Source organism: Patagioenas fasciata, chromosome 13 (genome assembly GCF_037038585.1).
Source record: "Patagioenas fasciata isolate bPatFas1 chromosome 13, bPatFas1.hap1, whole genome shotgun sequence".
Classification (NCBI taxonomy): Eukaryota; Metazoa; Chordata; class Aves; order Columbiformes; family Columbidae; genus Patagioenas; species Patagioenas fasciata.
Genome location: NC_092532.1, coordinates 12,532,575 through 12,550,140, shown reverse-complemented (window position 1 = coordinate 12,550,140; position 17,566 = coordinate 12,532,575). Strand labels below are relative to the sequence as shown.

Here is a 17,566-nt window from a genome sequence, read left to right as displayed (position 1 = left end):
TTTGTTCATATTTATTGTGTAAAATTCATGCCTGGGCAGATGGTTTTCACAGGTGCCATTTACATCACTATTTAGGTAAAAGCCTTGCACGGGGATGAATTTCACAAAATAAGGATGTGTGCAAAATGCCATTAAGATTCTGAAGCTGATGTTTTTGTGGTAGTTGACCTTACACAGGTAGGACTAATGAAGATATGAGTGTTTACAGTGGAAGGTGAGAAAATTCATGTCTGGAGTGAGGATGTGGCCAATGAAGCCTGAGTGGAGTTGCTTCATGTGCTGAAATTGGGCAAGTAAAAAAGGATATAAAGACTTGGAAATTCTTTGGAAGGTGATTTTGAAGATTAACTTTCAGTCACCAGCATTGGAGGCAGAGGAACCCTGGTTTTTGAGTTGTGGTAATACCCAAAGGTGCTCTAGCATCAGGGGTTTCATTAATTTCCTCTGCAATATGGTATAAAATTGCCATCCTCTTTTGTTTCCTAATCCATGTTCGATGTGAGCAGCTTTCAGTGCAAATGTTGAGGTCAGTCAAGGTTACCAGCATGTGTGAGCTGTTTTATTAATGGGGAAGAAAAAAAAAAAATGATGTTTCATAGGCTGGCTAGCTCATGAGAAGTACAGTTCTAGCTCAGTGACCAAACTTGCCCAGGAGTTCTCTGAACTAGTGGCATTTTCGTGTAGTGACTGGTAATAAATTCTGAAAGACAAACTCTCAGGGTATTAAAAATGAATCTTCACTCTGTGCATTTCTGAAAAGCAGTAGCTTATGAAACGCTTTGATTCTGCTTGTCAGAGAATATGGGATCTGTAGGTCTGAGTAGTCGCAACTCCCTCGTTTGCTTTTCAGGCTTCTGCCCCTTCAGAATTACATGAGCAAATGATGTTTGCTGCATAATTGTAATGCTCTTTCAAGAATGTGGTTTTTTTCTTAGTTATGGGTGAAGGATTGTTTTGTATTAATTGCCCAGTACTTACTTGAATAGATGTGTGAACTTTATTTATATATTCTGAATTCTACATACACGATAATTAAAGATTGTTTTCAGTGTATTTAGCTGAGGTCTTTAGACAGCTATCAGTCCTTAAACACTTTTATTACGTCCAAAAATTTGAAATCTACATGGTGCTTAAATTCAGAATATATTTGGCTTTGAATAATATTCTCTTTGCCTTCAACACAAATCTGCTTGGCTTACTTTTTAAGGTATTTTAAAAGACTTTTTTTCCCAAAGCGTAGAACCTTAACAGAAATTATTTTAATGAGGCAGACATATAGTTCGACAGAAGAAATGTCTTCATAAGGAAAAATAAATTAAAAGAATAATTACGCTTTTAAAAGATAATTGATTAAAAACTCTTGCTGTGGTGACAAATTTAACATCTTCTCTGACATGTTGAGAAGAAGAAAGTGCCTGGAATTGCACAAGTAGAAAAAAATGTTCCATTTCACAGCAAGGCCAAGCCTGAGTCTTGTAATTATTTCAAAGGGAGTAAAGGTCATTTTCTATTTGTTGCTTCTGTATTATGTGAGGCTTCTGTACCAGCCTTAGAGAAGTTAACTTATGACCTATTTAGATTGCCCAGATTTCAAAGTCAACTTATTCTGTCACAAATCTGATAAAGTCGACATGTTCTGTTCTTTAAGAACTGACACAGATGATGTCCAAAGCTGTTTTTTTATTTATAGCTCTGTAAGACAAGAGTTTCAACTTTAAGATGCCAGTAGCTGGGAGATCAGAATGTGACTTTTCTCTTGCCGTGTTAAACCTGTAGGAGAAGGGTTGTTTGCAGTTAAATTGCTGGGGCTATTTTTCTGGTGTGGACATATATAAATTTGTTTCAGTTGTTGCTTGCATCTTGATCAGAAGAATTTCCTTTCTGCTGTGATTGCATTTTTCTACATATTCATTCAGTAGCACCATCAGTCGGAAATACAGGTATTTCAAAAACGCACCTGTGCACATCAAAAATCTGTGCAAAAAATGCATGCGTCTGCCTCTCTGTGTGCATGTGACCATTTAAATGCATATCAGGCTATTTTTTTAAAAATAATCAGTAATCAAGTTTTATGCACGATTTTGAGAGAAGGCTTTGAATATGTCAGTTCATGTTTGCAGTTGTCTCATACTGGAAGGTGGAAGGGAACACATCCAATTCTTAACTCTTGTGTAGTCTGAAATCTTCAATAAAATCAATATATTAGTGTCAATGATAGAATGAGGGATTAGGCACTGTGCTTTTAAGCCTTGGTAAGAAAGGCAGCAGTTATGTGGATATATAGACATTAATAATAGTCGAAAGTATTGCACCTTGCTTGGTGTATTACTTTAAGTTTTCCTCCTATTTCTTGGTTAATCCTTCAAAGGGACAAACATAGAGCAGGTCAGGATGGAAGGCAGGGGCGTCCATCTGCTGTGTTTGGCTGCCACCCGCTTAATTGTCATGAAATATTCTGGCTGTTTGTCGCAGTCTGTTAGCACTTCTAGCCAAGCTTTTACAGCAAGTGTCAGTGACATGAAACAAATGATCCAGCAGTTGGTTTCCATAAGAAGAACTAATGCAGACCAGGTGCGGCATTGCTGCCTTTGGTTTTTATAAATGGGATCACATAAAACTTAGAGTGAGTGTGAAGTGCACGAAGGGAGAGAGCGGATAACGTATTGCTCTGATTTAGCAAGTGGACTAGGAGTGGTGGCTAAGAAGGAAAGATGCAGATTTGTAAACCTTGCAGGACATCTCTCTAGGATCAGGACCTAGATGAAAATGTGGTGGAGGTGGAACTGAGAAACATGTGAGATGCTGCTATTGGGTTGGGAGAAGCGAGAGTACAGTTTGTCATCTGAGCTGAAGCAGAAAGGAGCTTTCTGCATTCACGTCTGCAGTTTAGGGGAGAAATGGTCCTCGCTATACAGCTGAAGAGCTGCATTTGCAAAGGTGTAATCATATATTGAAGATGTCTTGAGTAAATAGACCCATTTGTGCATGGCTACTTGAATTTAGAAACGTACTTCATTCAGAACCACTGTATTAGACTGTTTACATCTTGGTCACTATATGTGCTCTCTCAACTTGGTTTTCCTTTGGCTGTCCAATAAGCAGCAGATTTGCCGTAATAAATGTTAGAGTTCTCTGCACACTAGCTGAAAGTCAGATTTTGAAAGACACCTTTGGAGGATCTGAAGTAGAAAATACTTTTGAAAATGCGGTTACACACATGTAGGTTGAAAGATACACACATATAGGATGGCTTTTCCTACTCTTGAAATTTGCTTCCTTTGCCTCTCTCTTTAACCTCGTAAACTTCTTAATATTTTTTCTCCTTGTTGCCTCTTTCTTGGACATTCTTACCCCCATGCTCTCATTTAAAAGCTGCTAAGAAAAATAGATTTTCAGGTTGTTGTCTCTATTCAGGGACAGAAGACAAACCTTCAGACACTGAGATTAGCATTGTACCTATTTCCAGCCAGTTTTATTTTGCTTTTAAGCTTCTTCTTCTGCTCAGGTGTTCTTGTGGTAACAGGAAACGCTGACCACATATTAACAGTGACACAACCTCTATTCAACTTTAACCTCTAGATCCACCTCCACTATGACACACACATTTCACTTTTAGCCTTCACTTGGTGTAAGCAAGCTTTTGATTTCAAGGAAAATGGACAAATTGTGGTTCAGATGAGGGGAAAAAAAGGGCAACAGTTTACATTTGTTAGCAAAGAAGTTCTTTTTATAAAGGAAACTTCTGTGATGTGAAACTTCACCCTTGAATACAGAATTCCTTCTGCAACTTGGTGATCAGCTTTCTGAAACTAAGTTTGTGGACCCTGATTTATGAATTATTTAAATCAACTGAAAAGTGTTTAGAGCATGTATTTAAGCCTGACTGTATTCACTTGTGACTTCTAGGAGCAACATTACATCCTATATTTTCATGAAGACTGATAATATCCTCTATTGATAATCTGAACTTAACCTTGACAGCTACAGTTTTGTAATTTCCATGCTAGCCCACATATATAAAAGTGAAAACCTTACATAAAAAGTTGTTCAGTAAGATTTGAAGGGGAAGTGTGATGTGATGGATGTTTTGTTTTATGAGCATGGAGCCCAATGTTTCGTTTTATTAGCACTGAGCCTAAACCTGGTATCGTTCCCAGAAGTCAACATGATGGATGAATGAGTGGATGTTAAAAGTATATTTCCTTTCTTTTTTTCCTCAGGTTCTGCTGCTTGCGTGTGCAGAAGATTTAGAATGTGTCCCTGGATTCCAGCAAAAGATTTTTTATATTGAACAGCCATTTGAATTCACAGAGGACCAGGCAGTTCTGAACCGTATGTTATTTTCATATATTACTATTGTGCAAAAATTGGAATTGCTTATGCATTCATATCACTCCTGCCATTTATCAGAAAGCTTCTCTTTTTTTTGTACACAAAGTTTTGAATATTGCCATGATTCTGTCTGGGTTCCCCTGCATTAATCCTATATCTCTACAGACTTCAATCTGTTCCATATATTAAAGATGGCAAAATACTATAAATAATCATTTAGGACAATATGAATATTGTGAAAAGTTAGAATCATCCACCCTTTTAAAAAGTAAATTTAGTCTCATTTTTTTTTAATAGTCTTTCCTATAATCCTACAGGTTAGGGCTTACCTATCAACATTTTGCTGTTAATTTTTCTCTGCAACTCAGATTTATAAACTTATATCTTAAAAGTTGCATTCAAAGCTGGTGCAAGTCCAAGTCTTTCCACGTAATTCAGAGGAGGCTGGGTGAAGCCTGTGATCATCAGTGACAGCAAATTGTTAGGACATATCTCTTACAACTGGGATATTCAGTAATATTTCCAGTGACCAGGTGCCACTTTATAGAATCCAGTGTGGCGCTGTATACTCAAAGCATTAAACTGAAGGAGACTTAACTGTCTTTCAGGCCTGGTGTTAGTTCATCCAAATACTCTAGTGAGCAAGTGTTACAACTTGTTCATTCAGTTCTGTGACTTTTGGACTTCAAGATGATCCAACTAAGGTAGTACCTTATCCAATGGTCAATGATTTTGAGCACTTAAAGACACTAAGTGCTGCTCCTTTCTTAAGTTCCAAACACACCAGCATTTTAACATGTGTTACGTATTACTAATAGTTTCTTTGTCTTGCTTGGTTGCTTGCTGTTGAACCAGCAATCATTCTAGGTGTGCAGCTTGACATCCACAGACAATCCCTGGGTTGTGTGATGTGATATGTAGTGATGGTTTGGTGAAACCAAGAAACAAAAGGCAATATCACTCATTAAATGCACACATTTCCCATCTCGATTCCCTCTGGATGTCACTGATACACCTTCACTGTTATGCATGTTTAGATGAAGGCGTAATCTGAGGACACTCGTTTTAAAATAGCACTAATTTTTCAAATTGAAATGTACAAATTAGTTGCCAGAGTCTATTGAAATTACTTGCTTAAACTTAAGTAATTCAACCTTTAATAGGTTTTAAAGTAAACCTTTTGGATAACATTTTTAGTCTAAGTATTTTGGTAAGTTGCTTAGTCTGACTTAGATTTTCAGAGGAAATTTAGATCATAAGTAGTAATGCTATTCACAAAGATGTGAGATTGTTGAGTTTAGAGAGATCTCTAAATACTTCAGGCAACTTTGTTTTCTTTGAAATTCTTATTCTAAAGAGTTGATGAACATATTTCTACATGGTAAAAAATAGACATTTATTGAATATAGGAAATATCATAGAGTTAATAAGCTTGCAATGTTGAAGACATATGTAACGAAAAGCAAAACCAACTTAATCTATACTGGATAAAAACAACCTTTGTTGTATTCTTTGACTGCTTCTGAACTTTGAGGCTTGTTTTGTACTTGTCCTCCCAAATATCTGAAGGACGAGTTGACTGGGCTGCTCTGCGGTGACCCAGCAGATTGCACTGGTGTGAAAATAGTGCAATAGTTAAGATGCCATCATTAATGTGAGGAGGAGGGAAGAGCGGGATGAGACTTAGAAACGCCTGGAAACAATCTTCAGAATTAAATTATTTTAATAAGCAGACGCTAAATTGGCCTAATGTGTAATGTTCGACAAAGACAGACTGTCGATGCGTGATTCTGGTTAATTCAATCACTCGTAAGCAGTGTGTCCTTCATGCAGCAGCATTAAACCTCTGCACAGTTTCTTCATTTTAGCTGTCAACAGAATTGATATTTTTAATTGTCTGTTTGAATACACTTTGCATGCTCTTGCATCTCTTTATACCTATTACCCAAGAGCGGTGTAATTTAGCAGTTGCATTGCAATGTGAGGCTTACCAGGGCTATGTAAATTAATAGAGCAAATATGCAAAGCAGGCCTATAGCAGTGATTGCTTTTGTAGTCCTTGATAAGCCAAGGAGCTCCTTAATTCTTTTCTGAAGTGCAATAAAAGTCTTTTTCTTTTTTCATTTTTCAATTTAAACAAGGACCTACTGTACATTTCATTGGTAGCATTTCCCTTGTAATTAAATATAGGTTATGGCTGGTTCTTTTGTATTTATTACTTCAACATATGGCAATGTTAATTATATTTTATATTTATTAATGGAAAGCAGCAAGAGAAGCCCAAAATGAGAGTACAGAATTTTGTTTTACTCTGATTTGTAACAACTCTTACCAAAGCCTGCTTATAAGCTGGCCATATTTTTACACTTTACTTTCCTAATTTTGTTGTTTGCTTTTTTCTGATTGTGACATCTGTGGTATATGGGTGTGTGTTTTCTTTTCTTTTTCTCTCCCCTCTCTCTTTTGTCTGACCACAAACAGAATTGGGCATCGCTCTCCTACTTTTGATCTGCCCAGTTCTCCTCCCTGAGTGCAGTGTTCTTGAACCAGATGTTCGCATGATATAGTGGGCGAGGATTCGTAAAATCACTTTCTGGAAATGCTAGAGGGTCTGTTGACATAATTATTATTTTAACAAGCAATTGTTTTAATGGTGTGTGGTTTGTTGTGTGTTTGGTTTTGGTTCTTTGTGTATATGGGTTTTTTTGTTTGGTTTTTTTTGTCTTTGTGTGTGTGTGTGCTTTGTTTTGTTTTTTCTTATAGTTGTTTTTAGTTTAGTTCTAGGACCTTCTGCAATCAAATAGAGGAGATCATGAAGATTGCTACATACCTGATAAAGGGATAATTGAAAGCATTTAATTACAGGTTCTGAAACATTTGTGGCCATGAAATGCTTCCCCATCAGAAAGCTTTGGCAGGGCTGACAGGTCACTGGTAGTGACGATGCTCCATCATGCCAAGCTGATAGAAAGTTCCTAATCAGACTCATCAAACGTGGAAATGTAATTGTGTTACATTAATCATGTTTATACTTAATGGACATGAGTCTTGGCTTTTGGGGGTGTTTTTAATTGACAATGAATCAGATAGTGTACTTGAAAAATTGAGGCAATTAACATAAAGACGTTAGGTGATGCACTGTGCATACTAAACTGGGGAATATATTGTCAGTGATTTAAATGTCAAAACAAAGGAAGTTTTGACCCTTACTTGAAAAGCTTTAATTTGGGTGTTAATTAATTGCTGACCTCTTTTGTTTCTTACGTGATAGACTGCATGTTTCAGCGCTTGGGCTGCTTGAAGATCAGGGCTTTGTCTGTCTGCATTTCGGTGCTGCTTTATTCTGTGGATTTTAATAAAGACTTTTCTGTTCAACCATATTGAAAATCTTTGTTTACTCATATGATGGGAAATATATTACCATGCTTATCATTAATGCTTAAAGGGAGTTCTGCTGTTGTCTAGTGAAACTGTAGCATCTAATGAGATTTCCATGATTCAAACTGAATAATGGCCGTGGAAAGATAAGAGAAAATCATTCCTACTATTACAATATTATGTGTGTACGTGGATCATGGTGCCGATCACAGTCACATCAAAACATTTCCTGCTGACTGTCAGATGATGCCATGTGGGATTTGTGATTTATTGCATCCACTCTTCCCACTGATGGCTGTGCCATTTGACTGTACAGGTGGCCTCTTTCTGGGACTGTTTCAGGTTGTCAATGTTACTGCTGTAACAGTCGTTAATTCTGATCCATACAGTGTGTGTTATCACATGCACTTGATTCATGTCCACCATGATAGCTACATAACTATGAATTTTTCACCTGTTTAGCTATACATGGCTATTGTGCATCCTTGCTGAAACCTAGTTGTGGCTTTTCAAAATAAAGAAGTCTTTAACGCATTTTTGAATTCTATGAATGTCTTAAAATTACTTCCATTTCACGTAAATCACTCGCTATGTTAAGAAAGGACTAGGTTTCTGTGTTGGACATGTGGTAGCAGGTTCTGTGGAAATGTGTCTGTCAGCTTTTCCACACAGATAGCGGAATGCTTTTTGTATTCTAAAATATATCTTAATGTGCCTGTGTATAGAACTTGAAAATGAGAGCTGCAGTTCTGACACTTGGATATGTGACTAAGACCAGGCATCTGGAACTCTGTTATGCCATGTGGACAGAAATAGTGGTCGGAATTCAAAGGCAGACATTAGGGATGTCTCTTAATCACACTGTTCCCACTTAAATGGCTGTAGGAAGCCAAACTCGTGTTACCAAAATTCCAGGAAATATCTGGTGCTATGCAAAATGGTTTCAAAATCGCAGAAGTAATTTTTAAAGTGGGAGACTGGGAATTTTACAACGTGTGTGGAGGCAGAGTAAGGAGCATCTTCAAAGGGAAGATCCTTTTGCACTTAATTAAAAAGCAATGTTCTAGGTATTTAAAGTTTGATGCCGAACTCTCTCACAGAGGTAGAAAACTTTGTATGTATTCCAAATATATATTGTGACTAAGTAATGTGTCTCTGAATAGATGTATGCAGATTGATGTAGCAACATAACAGAATATCATATCATCTGTTAAACTGCTTTTACACATGATTAATGCAAAACAAAACAGGAAAAAATATTTGAGTGCCAGGTGGTCAGACAGTTGCCTTCCAAACAGGGCATGTCAGGCTATTAACAGGCCCTGAGGGGAAACTAGTTTAAAACAAACTGGTTTTTATGCATATACATTCAATTAAACTAGTTTTTTAAAGAGAGGACATCAGAGTAAACAATGTGAAAGAATTATTTAGTCTCTGAAAAACATCTTCAGGGCTAAGTCCAAATCTCTCATGGAGGCAGTCAGCTCTTCTAGAGTAATGGAAGGGAAGTCATGTGTTGGTGAAACTTCCTCTTGACATTATAATTCCAAGGTGGAGGAAATGAAGATCTAAACTCATAGAGTGTCTTATCTATTTAGTTGAGAAAAGCCAAGCAAGTTCGGTCTTTTTAAAAAAAAAAAGGTGGCTGAGGATACTCTCTTAATGGCTTGGTCTGGATTTAGGAAGATAAAAGTAGCAGATGAGTTGGCTGGAGATTTGATTTCTTTCTGGAGACTTGTTAAAATGTGTAGTCTTTGGCTGAAGTATGCCAGGTGTTCTTCCAGTAGTCTAAATCAATGACCAACTGTTCTGTGCTAGCAGGATATGTCTCTTGCTCAGTGCAGTGCAAACCCCGTATTAATAACGTCTCCGGGTGCTTCAAAGGAAGGCTTCTCTGTTTGTTTTCAGTTGGCAATTCCAAAATAAAAAAATCAGATTGACTAAGCTGTACTGAAGAACAACACAGGACAAGAGGCAGCCTCGTTCTATACAGGTTATATAAACATGTTGGAAGACTAAAACCTGTATTTTAGTAAAATGTAGGTTGCTTAGCTTTGGACACACTTAGCAAACAAATAGTGTGACACTAATTGCGTATGGTTGACAAAATCTAAGAGGGTCATCTTCCCGAGAAAAGGAGGGGTATGGGTGTATGAGCTGTGGTGATGGATTTGAGCTGGGGTTGTGCTGAAGGGGCTGCAGCATCAGCCCAGCTTTGTCAGGAGGAACCTGTTGTTCATTTCTGAAAAACATGCAACACAAATTACTACATGCTGAGATGTTAATGCATTTCTGTAGTACATAGCTTTGTATTTTTACAGACTGTATTTCTGACGTAACTTTTAATTTGAGGATCTTAGGAAAGCACCATTCGAAAGAATCATGGCTTAGCTAACCTTTTCCATTAAGTTTCAAAGTGCAGTGTGGACATTTAGCAAGAATTAATGGGAGTATGTGAGGTTAAATCTTCCTTTAAACACAGAATCTTGTTTAAATTAATGATATCTTAAAGCACGTGAGTATTCTTGAAAATAATTGTAGATGCAGTTCACAATTAATTCATAGCTTTTAGGATTTCTCTCTGCTAATCCAAATCAAATTATAACTTTTCTAATGTAATTATGCTCATGCTTCAACTTGCAGTTTTTCTTTCCCTTTGCTTATTTAAAGCAGTCTTTCCTGGGCAGAGTGATCTGTCTGTATGCATCAGTTATTGTCTGTTTTAATGGACACATCTCGTTTTTACACAGCTTTCTTGTGGCATGTGATCTCTCTCGTGATCTCTCTTTGCTTTGAGAATAAGTAACACTGGCAGTAAACTCATGAAGTCTTTCAGAAATTTATTAGATTGAGGCTTTTATTTTTTTGTAGCTTGAGGGTAGTGTTCCTGATTTTGTCTTCTGTCTCTCTTCAGTTTACCCACCTGAACTCTTTCCTCTAGAGAAGGGAAAGAAAAAGTAACTTTTTATAGATTGATTCTGAACACCCTAGTCATTTTGGAATGGCTTGGTACAAAGCACACAAATATCCACGTACTGCTTCTCGGGCAGACAAGTGGAGCTGTAGATAGCAGAGTAACTGCATGTCGTGTTCTGTGATGTGAATATTAACTACAAAGTTTGTGTTGTGTTTTTTCTAATCCCTGAAAAAAATATCAACCGTGGTGTGTGGTAGGGCTTGCTGAAATAAGAGTCTGTGTAAAGAAAACCTGTCTGAGAGGGATTATCTTTAACAAAAATCAGAAATTCCTTCATCAAAGAGTTCTTTTTAAACAAGGTAAAAATAAAATTGGGAGCCCTGGGAAGGCCAGAAAGACAATTTCTGTAGTGATGTGGGATGTTGCTTTTCAGACAGGAGCTCCACTTTCAATACCAGCTTTGATTTGAATGTTTTTTTTTACATCAGTGCAACCTTCTCAGCTGTGGAGAGAAGTGAAGCAGAACTGAGGGGCCTTTAAAGAAGGCAGCAAAAGGGAGGCACTAGTGGAGCAGCTTACAGGTAGCCGATAGCAAAAGAGAAATCCAATACTGAAGTTGTAGCCAGCATTGCTATGTCTTTGACACTTTGGAAACACTTGCTAGCAAGTACTAGAACTTAAATTCAGGTTAAACTGAAATAAATGATTATCCAATTGATGCATGGGACTATTCTGCAGCCAGGGATTCAGGTTTATTCTACTGAAGGGCAAACTGCAATTCTGTTATATCCCTTATCAACAGTAGTGTGGTTACCTTGGCTAGATCTACATTTATATATAAACTGAGTTGTCCTGTCTCGAAATTCCAGCCGAAATACTGAAAAGCAGGTTGTAGAAATTGTGTGCATTTTAAAATTTTATTTGTTATATTCTATAACTTGAATATATTTATATTTCCTACTAACCATACTGATAAGAAATATTGTGTAAACGCATTCAGGCACATGGGGTTTGTTTACCTTCTTTTGTGCAGCCTTGAACTAGCTGTCAACAGAAAATGTGCTCTGGTTTGCTAGAAAACCCAATTGCCTGGTTACAAGAAGGACTCCTGCAGGCTTTATTTAGTTTGAATTTTAATTACAGTGCCAAGTCTCAACTCCTACAATAAAACAGTAGGGAGACCACTATAATTTAACCTTTATGAAACATTTAACACCAACCTATACAAAAAAATATAACTTCAACTTTAATAAATATAGTGGGAGGCAGAATTCAAGGAATTAAAAAAAAACAAAGTGTGCATATAAATTTTTACTTTTGGGAAAAAAAAGAACCAAGCAACAAAAACCAAAACAAAATAAAAACCCCACTAGTGTGGACACCAAAGTGACTTTGGTGCGTTTGGTTCCCTGTATCCATCTTGCACAGCTGGCAGAAAAATCTTTTTATGTTTTTATCATACCTTGGGGGGAAAGCAGTCCTGCTGTGAGGTGTAGAATAAACGATACTATACAAGCCCTATGGGAAACAATGGTGTATAAAAAACAGCGTTTGTTTATTTCCCCAGAAGTGTAAATTCAGGAAGCTTGAGGTACCTGCTCCTTCCTTCTGAATCTCTTTGTGTCACTCTTGTCTCCTCTCCCTGGCTGTGTTCCCGGGATGGGGGATATTCCTGACAGTCACCTGTTGGGACTTGTACCCTTTGCCCGGTGCTCAGTTCTCCTGCTGAGAGTCACAGAAGGACGAGGTGAGGCTGAAGAGGAGGAATGGAGCAGGACAGTCCATGGGGATGTCAATGGAACAGCAATGTTGGAACATGAAGTGGGTAACAGTGCTGGCTCCCAGCTGAATACAGCACCATGAATGGTCACAAATACAAGCGCGTTTTGGGTTAATTCTGGCTAAAATACTCCCCGAGATGTTGCATGGCACGTCACAGTTGTTGTGGAAAGGTGATTGAGAGTGTGCCCCAGGTCTTTCATTGTCTTTAATACCATTCAAAGCATAGTTTAATATTTTTTTTTTTTTTCTGAAACTGAATTGAAGCTGTAAGCATGAGGATACTTCAAATGAATTGTTTCTTATGCCTCATAATAAAAAGCAAATTTGAAGATGTTTGCCAATGTTATAAGTTGCTTTCATGTGACCTAAACCATTTTTGTGTTCATTACCTGTCACCTTTATTTTGCTGTTTGTTTGACAGGTATGGCATTAACTGCCCAAACCTATTGCCCTTTAATTGTTGTACTGATGCTATGTTTCACACCACAGTGTATTGTGGGTAGCTGCTGTTAGTAAGATGCACCTCTTTCTGTGGTGGGTAATGCTATATGCCAGATAAACTGGGAAAGAGAAAGAGCACGAGTGTGTTTAAGCTTCTGGGGATGGAACTTTTCAGGACTCAAACTTTCACCAAGGTGGTGGTTCCCAGAACTATTCAAGGTTAAAAGTTGTCTTGAAGACCCGTCGCATCAGAGTGGTATGTCTGTATTGCTGTGGGGAAGGATGTGATTCTGCTGTTTGCATTCAAGGAGAGGTTTCCTCTGCTGGTTTGGTGCCTGAGGAAGGAAAGCGTGAAGTATTTGCAGCAGAAATGCTCCTCTCTTTTGGTGGGCAATGTGCACCTGCATCCCTGTTGATTGGGATGTGTTTTTCTAGACCCAGATGCTAGGCAGAAGCATAAGAGTTTGTTTAGTTCCTCTGTATGACCTTGTGTTCAAACAAGATGCTGGATGCAAAGGAATGCTCTGGAGGGTGAGAAGGTAGCTGTTGAGTGCTGTGGTCAGGGAGCTTCCCAGGGATTCATTGTGGGTGAAAGAAAGGCCGTGAACTCAGTTACCTAAGAAAGTGTGTTTGGTTGAATTACTATTCGTTTGGGGATTTTTTTTTTGGATGGTGTTTTTCTTTGTTTTTACTCTAGGCTCTTCTAGGCAAAAGTGGTATTCAGGCTAGCTTGTATTTGTGGAGAAACAACTCATGTGTGACATAGATGTGAAAATAGGAAATAGTGATATTACAATATTTTTCTGGATAAATGAAAGCAGTATTGTGGGAGTTATAGAGTATAATTTGCAATTGAAGAGCTTGCTTCATTTAAATTTTTAAAAGTTAGGTTTGTGACACAGGAAGTAGTCTAAAATTATCTTTAATAACAGAGCCGATCAGCTCGCTCTTCTGATAAGTAAGAAAATGTGATGCTCCAAATGTTCTGTAAGATTTGGTATTTCTTCTGAGAAATGCCAGATCTTACGCAGGTATGCAGGAGCTTTTTGGCATAATAGAGTAGCAGCTTCTGTCGACTCTAAATCAAAATAAGAAACCTTATTAAAAATGATATTATTACTTTTGGCACTTTACTTTTATTCTTTGAGACACTGTCTTTAATAGCTTCTCCAATAAAGTTAGAAGAAATTGAACTGTAGAAGTTTTAACACTTACCTAATAAATCTATTAATCTTAATGTTTCTGGAAGTAGTAGGCATTGACTACTTACTGCTGTTTTTATAAGTCAGCATCATTTCCCAGAATTGTATGATACTAACTACAGTTAGCCCTGGTAATTAATTGAAATGAAATTACTCGTATGATGAACTAGTGTTGGATGCATTTGACTTAACCCTTTCTGGCACCATAGCTATGTTTTTAGATCCTGATTTAATGAAGTATTTAAGCAGCAATTTAAGTTCCCTCCGTGCTTTATATAGAAATTTGACTTCAGTGTACCATGTGCCTGAATTCTACTAGCTTCAGTGCAAGTTTTTGCTTGTGCAAAATATTTGCCCTTTGGGAAAGGCTTGGCAGTGGCAGAACTGTAAGTTGTCTGTTACCTGTGCAGCCATGGAAAATACAAGTTTCCTACACGTGTGTCTTCTGTGCTGAAATGTGATTTGAGGTGAATACACTGAGAGTCATAAATACAGCAAGAAGTTTATCTTCCATGGCTGAGTGGATTTTCTGCTGAAGTTTTGTTTTCCTGCATAGGTCTGTGCCAACATGTGCATTCTTTCTAGCTACAAGTGGTACTGGATTTTAGGTAACTGAGCAAACAAATCTAGACTGGTCTTTTTATTGTCTGTCTTGATAACCTCTTAAATATAATGAAGCTCTGGATAGAGATGAATACTGAAAACAGGTGGAGAAGGTGCCGCACTCCCACTGCCAGAGGGGGGTGGGCGAAAGGCTCAACGTCGGGCTGCTGGCAGGGGAAGCAGCTCCTGCTACAACAGCTGAAACTACCCCCGCGAGAACTGACAGATTTAAAAGTTTAATAAAGATTTAAACATTTGTTAAGTAAGATTAAAGGCGAGGCTTAACGTGACCAGATTAAAAATGGTAGGTTACAGGTAAAGGTCATAAAATTGTTCTCTGTCCGGCTTTACTATTTATACTGGTCTCTAATACCAGGTTTATGAAACAGTCTTTCTTCTAGAACTGGGGGTTTAGAAAACCCGGTAGAAGCGTCTGCTTTCAGTTTGTCCTCTGTGAAAATATCTGCAGGACTTTAACAAGTATTGCCAGTTTAGTGATGGTGGGAGAGAACCACTTTCACTGAAGGTGAAATCTGCTTATTTCCATCAAGACACCAGAAACAGCTCGTGCCCACAAAGATCAAAGAGCCTGTTTTGAACCCAAGAACATCAGAAGGTACCTCAACATCGCCCGTTTTGCCTGCTGGTGGGGCAAATGTGGGATATGAGTGTGATGGCACTGGCTGCAGGTGGGACTTGTGGGGAGTTGAGTGGTGCTGGGCACCTCCTGCCTTTCTGGGTTGTTTAAAAACAAACTCAAAACAAACCCCAAACCCCCAACATTTCCTGAAATCAGCCAAAACCCCACCAAAGCAAAACAAACAAAAAACCACCCAAAAACCCCTCCAATAACAACAGCAACCACACACATGCAAACCCAAACAAAAAACCCCACACAGAACATAACACCAAAAACCACAAACCAACCCAACAAAACAGGGTGGAGCCCTCACAGCAATATTTGAACAAATGAGGCATATTAGACAGCAAACCTCTGCTTCTCTTCCCCCATCCTCTCATCTCTGACAGTCGTTGAGGTCTTATGTGCCACAGAGTATTTTCTCATCTTGGCTTTCCTGAGGAGCAGAGCTTTTACTTGGATCTACATGTGCCATATACCCAGGAGAGTGAAATCTTAACTAAGCACCTAAGCCCATGCTTTACCCTTCTGTTGTCTCTTCCTTCTGTTGAAACTGTTATGCTTTAAAGGGATTAATTACACATGGATGAAATGAGTGACTCCATAGTCTGCTAACTTGCCTATTTCCACATGAGCAAAGGTGTTTGTTTCAGTCCTTGTTCACCTAAGCGCTTATATTTCTTTAATGCTTAAAAAAAAAACAATATGGAAAACACAAGAAGCATTAGTGATTTTAAAATAAGTATTTCAATGGGTATTTTCGTAAGTATTCAGGGAGCTGGAAGCGGAACCTTCCTGTGATGTGGGCAGGAAAATATTTGAATATGATCATTTCAAAGTATGCGGAAACACTTAAACATCAGTTTCGGCAGGAAGCAGAGGAAAAAAGCACCTCGTTCTCTGGATTTTCAAGCCACATGTGAGAGTATTCTTTCTTTTTTTTTTTTTTTTTCCCCTGCAATGATCAGTTGGATACAACTGCGATGACTCCAACAGAAGAAGATGACACAGCTTGCTGGTTAGGAGAGTTTTTCCAAAAACTAGAGGGGATAGCACAGGCTCCAGGAGCTTTGAGCAAGCAGAGCAACTAAATTGGAGCCTTCCAGATCCTGGAGGACTGGTACACTGGAGCTATTGGTACATGAAGAACATCAAGGCTCTTCTTCCTTAACCTTGTAGTCTTGTAATACTGGAACCTATATTCATTAGAAAACTAGCCTTTGTTTGTCAAGAGGAATGCTTTCTGTTGTATTGAATATTTTTTTTTTTTAATATGATTCCTTCAACACCTTCCGCTTGGCAGCTGAGCTAAAAATAAATTATTTGCACAGCTCTGATGGTGTCAGTAAATACATTTCCATAGAACACAAGACTGCGTTTCCTATTTGGAATGCCCTAAAGTCATCATTGTTAATGATAAATGGCAACAGAAATTTGGCAGATAAATTAGAAACTTAGATGTTGGTATGAAATGAGAAAAGCAACATGGATGGCCTTGAAGGATCCTGAACATCGTACATTGTGCATCATCTGTTCCTTGTTCATTAAAAGATTATAGGAAAGCCATACTTAGATTTATTTGCCATCTGGCTCACTCTATGGAGAACAGTGTTATCAAAAGCAAAGGAGATTATGTAGCTGTGTTACCTGGGCCTGCTGTCCCACTTGCCAGCAGGAGACATGAATGGTTGGTATTTCACTTGCTTTTTGGGAATAAAGCTTAAGACTTCAACTTGAAGTGATAATGGTTGATTTCCATGAGATCAGTGGATTTAACAAGCACATAATTCCTCAGCTGTATCTACTTCAGGGACTTCTGATGGGAAAACAATGGAGAAATCTTCCCTTGAAAAAAATGAATGAAACAAGGATGAACCAATTATCTTTAAAGCAGAATTTTTGAAAAGCAATATCTCATTTTTTTCTATTAAATTAACCTGATCGTAAAGCTCCTTTTGTGCCATGATGAAACCAGCAATGGCATTTGGCAGTTCTTCTACTGTCAAAACCAAACTCTGCAAAGTCCGATGTTCAGTAATGAATGCAAATATCATTCTCTGTACCTTCCTCTCAATTTTGTGCTTAAAAAAAAATCCAATTAGAAGGATTGCAGGACTGAAAGAAAATAGGGGAAAATATTTATTCCTTTTTCCCCTGAAGAAAGATAGAAATTTAATTGACTGTTTTTATCTGAAGCTTCTAAGAATTTGGTGGAAAACTCCTCAAGTATACTCATGATATCTTATATGAATTACAAAAAGTACTGAACAC

The 17,566-nt window shown here is 37.9% G+C and overlaps 1 protein-coding gene across 2 annotated transcripts in view; it reads left to right on the top strand.

Annotated features, from left to right (window-relative positions):
• Positions 1-17,566, top strand: part of CDH13 (cadherin 13) — a 459,967-nt gene that overhangs the window by 91,439 nt on the left and 350,962 nt on the right. For both annotated transcript variants that reach the window (XM_065848060.2, XM_065848059.2), the window contains exon 2: positions 4,221-4,332. In XM_065848060.2, the coding sequence (XP_065704132.1) occupies positions 4,221-4,332 (112 nt within the window). The remainder of the gene's footprint in view (positions 1-4,220; positions 4,333-17,566) is intronic.